This window comes from Cupressus sempervirens, chromosome 8, assembly GCF_028749045.1.
Source record: "Cupressus sempervirens isolate cs-2001-9-10 chromosome 8, ASM2874904v1, whole genome shotgun sequence".
Lineage (NCBI taxonomy): Eukaryota > Viridiplantae > Streptophyta > Pinopsida > Cupressales > Cupressaceae > Cupressus > Cupressus sempervirens.
In genome coordinates, this window is record NC_143125.1 from 579,530,903 (window position 1) to 579,536,171 (window position 5,269).

Sequence of the window (5,269 nt, forward strand, 5' to 3'; positions counted from 1 at the left end):
TGCAGCATTTGGTACCATCCCTACTCATCTACCATTTCTAAGGTGTTATTGGGAGGGTTCTTCTGAAGTCAGTAAATCTATTGTAATCAACAAAAAAATGATGGCCTGCAAGTCACTCACGGATTAGTAAAAAGTACATGGCTTTTGATTTGGTATTAGCATCTATGAATGCCATTGGTACTGAAAAAGTTTCAGTTCTGCCAGACGTGTTCTTGATGGTACTAGAATTTTGTTTGCCAGACCAACAAAGACTGCACTGCTGGGTAAAACAGGGAGAGTCAGAGGGGCGGAATTCATCAAGGGGGGCCTAGAAAGGTCTTCCACAATAAGCAGATGTTACTCATTCCGGGTCCAATGGTAGTGGGCTAATTTTGAAGCTAAATTTGAAGTATGTCAGCAATGCTTCTACATATTCAATTATTAACAGTGCATGGGTTACGAATCATGCTAATTTACTGATAATGGAACTTCGATCATGACCTTATATGGCAAATAATGATTCGTAACTGTATTTTCTCTCAAATCCTATGCCGATTTTAATGGAATCATTGCATGTCCCTGCTCTATAAAATTTAATATAGAAAGTTTAAACTCCAGTTGCAATATAGCTGAAATCTGTATCTTGATATATCGAATTATCTATTGTCAATGATTTTTTGTCTAGAACTGACAAGTGACCTTCCCAACAGTGGTCTCTCCATATCTGGCAAAGAGCAGCCATATAGAAGGATACTCACTGTTCAAATTATCACTTAAATTTCATCTGATCTCAACATGAAATACCTTAAAAAAATATGTTCAGAAGTCCACAGGAACCAATTATCTCAACAGGAAGCAAAGGAGAAATTTTTATAATCACAGGAGATGCTGACAATTCTCCTCACAGTAAAAACATTCTTCCATTTAATAATTGTAAGTCACCATTCTACATCTACTACAACATTTCTGTGTCTATAGCTTCGCTACCTACAGAAATAATAGGGTACTTCTCAAATACAAATCAGGTATATATGGAAACCCTTTTCAAACCAAACTCTCAAAGCCCATGCATCTTCTCATGGCACTTCTGCTTCTATACAACTTGTCTTACTTTCAATTTGTCTACATGGTAAAGACATATATCTCGATCGTGATAGTGAACATTTGTTTCACCCATCAAGCTGATAAACAAAAACTTATTTGATTCGTATATCAGATTCTCACCTCATTTACAATCAATAAACGTGGTGTCGAAAGGCCTCAACATCCTGGAGATGCACAACTGCGCTTGTAATGTAGCATGGGCAGATATTTCAACCTTCACCAAACTCAGATATCAAGGCTTTGTCCATCCAATCACTACAATCAGCAAATTTTCCAGATCCCTTTCCATTTAATTTTCCAAAAGATCCCTTTGCTGACAGTCCTTTGAAGCTACTACTTCCTTCGCTGAAACACTTTGACTGTCTTGGTTTGTGCATCTTGGAAGATTCTGTGTCCACACTGGCCTCTTTTTCAGGGACAACCACCAGTTGTACAATACTACTGCGACAGAAAGGGCAGACAGGAGGAGAAGAAGTTGCTATGGTAGGATTTGGTTTATTGTGACAGCACAATGTCAATGTGCATAGAGCACACATTCGATGGCCACAGTCCTGAACTTCAATGGTACATAGTTGATCAAAGCAAATGCAGCAAACCCCACTGTCACTATCCTGCAGATTTTCATAACACATTATCAGTTTCAGCATCCATTATTGGCATTTAAAATAAAACAACATAATTTGAACTTCAATTTTGGCCCAATTCTATTGAATAATCCTATATCTCTAAACATTGGCCTAACTCTATCCAACTCCAGGCCATAAGCCATAAAGAAAGAAGGAAGAACCCACATCAGAAAGACAATCATCGATATTGTCTTCTTGATCTGTAGATGAAGATGCTGAAGAGGCAGATCCAAACAATATGTTTTTCTCTCTTGCTCGATTTGCCTCCATCAAGGCCTTTTCCAGTAAGTGTTTTGCCTCAGGATTGAGTTCGCTTATAAATTTCCATGGAGAAGGCCAAACTAACGGCTCTGCTGCACCCGGATTCAGTAATGCTGCACATGTTCTATGCTTAAACTTTAGAGCTACCGCATAAGGTATGCGCCTGCCAAGAAAGAAACAATAATAAATAAGCCATAGCACCCTTACATATCACTGGATTGTTGTACATTTTTCTAATCAAATGCAAAACAAAAATATAATAAATTTGAGGGTATGTATGTAAAATATTTTATTTATTATTTTCAATAAAATCGACCAAGATCTTACCCTGACGAATCTCGTTGGATACGGTCTGCACCCCAAGCTAACAATTCCCGTATACAATCCAAGTTGCCTCCTCTAGCAGCAAAGTGCAGAGGAGTGCTCCCCGGCCGCCTATAAGGAAAACATTCAAGATTGGTTGTTCAGAAAATATCCTGGTAAGATAGGCATCATGCAAGACAGAAAACAGAATTGCAAACTTGGGCACTTTTTATGTAAGAAACTTAACCTTCGTCATGCATTATGACACTTAGAATTTGTTACAACTGCAATGTTCTCTAAATTTTCCACATGTTAAAACTTTAAAATGTGCTGTTCATGAAAACAATTAATTTTAACAAAGTCTCTTGTGAACATTTTTACAGATTTTCATAAAAGCAAGGTTTTATGAATGTGGTATATATTTTCACATATATGGCAAACTGCTCGGCATCCGGGTTTAAAAGCTCTTTGCAAGTGAGTTTACAGCAATCATAAAAGCCAGTCCAACAGAGAACCAAAATCTTCACAATAAAAAAAGCTTCTCGAACTATGGATTCAGTAGATTGCCTCTTACCCATTAGCTCCAGTAGATGCACAAACTAAAGCCCCATTTCCTAGCAGCAAATGAACAGCATCTGGATGTCCCATCTTAGCGGCAAGATGCAGTGGAGTGGCCCCGCTCCCATCTCTAACATTTACAAATCGAGCAAATCCCCTGCAGATTGAACATCAACCAATCTCAGCCTTGCACAAAAATCAAACAACATGAAATCTTAGAATATGAATGGTTTTTCTATAGTATGCAATAAGAATAGATCCTACTTCACATTTTAAAAGCATTGGCGAGGCTCTAGGCCCCCATTATTGGAGTTGTTATGGATATCTTCGTTAACCTACTTCCTGGACTGGAATTGCTACCAGTGATGTTTGAGGCATTTATTGTATTTCACAAGCCTGAGAATTTTGGCAACTCTGCAATCGCAGGCAAATGCCCGATTTCCCATTCTGTAGATTCAAGGCCTAAATTTCCGATTACAGAGGCTTTCCTACTATGGTCTTCATATAAATAGGGATCGCTGAAGTTGCCATTGCTAAGGATAGTTAACAGCACTCCTGAAGACATATTAACTATGCAAATGATGAATACAGAGATCTACAACTGGTGACAATGTTTTACGAGGGAAACTCATTTTGCGCAACAAGAACAGCAAATGGTGGTTATCATAACGGAGCATTGTCAAAGCGCTAATCTGTTGTTAGAATATATTATCGATTATGGTTTAGGACGCAGTTTCCAGCGAATTGGGCATCAACAGGAGTGGTCTTTTAGGCAAGTATTGCATAAACCATTGATAGAGATTGTTAGCAGTTCTATTTGGATCCACTGCCTATGGAATTGGCGACTCCATAGATCTGCGACTGAAGTCATAGGTTGCCAAAGGATGACCATTTAGAATGTGTAGTATTCTGCAAGAACAAAAGTAAATCGTATACTCCCATCTTGGGGAGCCTAATTCTCCTTCATTGAGAGTTATCAAGAATGATCTTCAAGAACATAGTTCCCGGAGTATGGGAGATTGCCAAAAATTGTCTGTGGGTACCATACTCTGTGCTTCTGTATTTGAGAATACCTTAGAAGTAATCCTCAGGATCTGTTGTCTATGAAAGTCATGACCCTGTAGATCTTCGACCGCAAATCTCTACTTGGAAAATAAAAAGATTTATGCGTAAGAAAACAGTGGCATGCTCTATTGTGAGGGAGCTCATGACCACTCAATAGCATCATCAGATCACTTCCACGAGAACAGAAGAAGGGGAAACAAATGAATTAAAAAACTCACCACGAATCTGAAACAGGGGCTAACTGTCCAGCCGCAAGAATAGCTTCCAAGCAATCAGTATGCCCATGATTTGCGGCATAATGCAGGCCAGTTCTCCCATGCAATGAATCAAACAACAAAACCTGATAAAAAAACCAAAAACACCACCGATTCCCAACACCCATTAAAAACAAAACTTGAGCCAAGACACACAAAAGAGAAACACACACCCATTAGAAACAAAACACAAGCAAAGAAACAGAAAAAAGTGAAAAATCTCCATTAAACTTACATTTGCACCAGCTTGCAAGAGCCTCTCAACGCAAGAAACTCTCCCAAACATTGCAGCCATCATCAGAGGAGTCTGTGCCGAAAAAAAGATCATCCAATAAGCCATTTCCCACAACACAACAAATGCACAAATCCTAGAAATTAAAACCTCCAATTATTCGACACCCACCTGTTTATTTCTGTTCAACACATCAGTTCGCATGCCCCTGTCCAGCAGCATTGACAAAATCTGCAACACTCGGCACCTCCATGAATTACTAATCTCAAAAGCCAAATCGAAAAAACCATTCACAAAACCAGAAAATAAAGACATAAATCTACAGGAACATACTGTGATCTGGCCATTGGCAGCAGCTATATGCAATGGAGAAAGTCTTTGGAAGACGGTAGAGCGTTTGATCAAAGTGGGTTCCTTGTGAAGCAAAGCCTCCACCATTGGCAAATCCCCCTCCTCGACTGCAACAACGAGGGCTTGTTCACTGGCTACCCTGCAGCTCAAATTCTGACCCATTGTCTGGGTATGAATTTCCTTCCGATTTTCAAATTAAATCCCTATACCCACACAAACAAAATCCGTTTCACATAGGTTTCCCCTCTTCCTCGCAGGAATTTGCCCAAGTGCTGCTACAAAAACCATGAAGGTCTCTGCTGCAGCAGCAAGAGGTAGATCCAGTGAATGGAAAGATGCGGAGAATTATAGGCAAAGTCATGGGATTTTTTTACCGTCCTTGGGAGGTAAACCAATTAATTTTGGGGGAGGCTGTCTGAACAGAAAATTAATTTTTTCGAGGTCAGTCATGCCCGTACAATTTTAAGGCTGTGTCCTTTGATTTTTTATTTGTATTGGCGTCAAGATTAGGCCGCGGGATCCAAGAACGCGGCACA

At 39.4% G+C, this 5,269-nt stretch overlaps 1 protein-coding gene across 1 annotated transcript; it reads right to left on the reverse strand.

The window, feature by feature from the left end:
• Window positions 1–880: 880 nt before the first annotated feature.
• On the reverse strand, window positions 881–5,049 carry LOC149543749 (E3 ubiquitin-protein ligase XB3). Its single transcript, XM_089798447.1, has 8 exons — window positions 4,716–5,049; window positions 4,554–4,613; window positions 4,386–4,457; window positions 4,115–4,236; window positions 2,848–2,988; window positions 2,298–2,405; window positions 1,875–2,133; window positions 881–1,694 (listed from the first exon to the last, which is right to left on the reverse strand). Exons 1-8 carry the CDS (start codon window positions 4,893–4,895, stop codon window positions 1,293–1,295), a joined length of 1,344 nt encoding a protein of 447 aa, XP_089654573.1. The 5' UTR covers window positions 4,896–5,049; the 3' UTR covers window positions 881–1,292.
• Between the last annotated feature and the right edge of the window lie 220 nt (window positions 5,050–5,269).

Excerpts from the sequence above, each read along its gene's own strand:
- LOC149543749 (XM_089798447.1), bottom strand. The coding sequence starts at position 4,895 with ATGGGTCAGAATTTGAGCTGCAGGGTAGCCAGTGAACAAGCCCTCGTT. Across the intron at positions 4,614-4,715 it reads CTGCCAATGGCCAGATCACA|ATTTTGTCAATGCTGCTGGA; the intron begins GTATGTTCCTGT and ends CGAGTGTTGCAG. Across the intron at positions 2,134-2,297 it reads ATCCAACGAGATTCGTCAGG|GCGCATACCTTATGCGGTAG; the intron begins GTAAGATCTTGG and ends CTTTCTTGGCAG.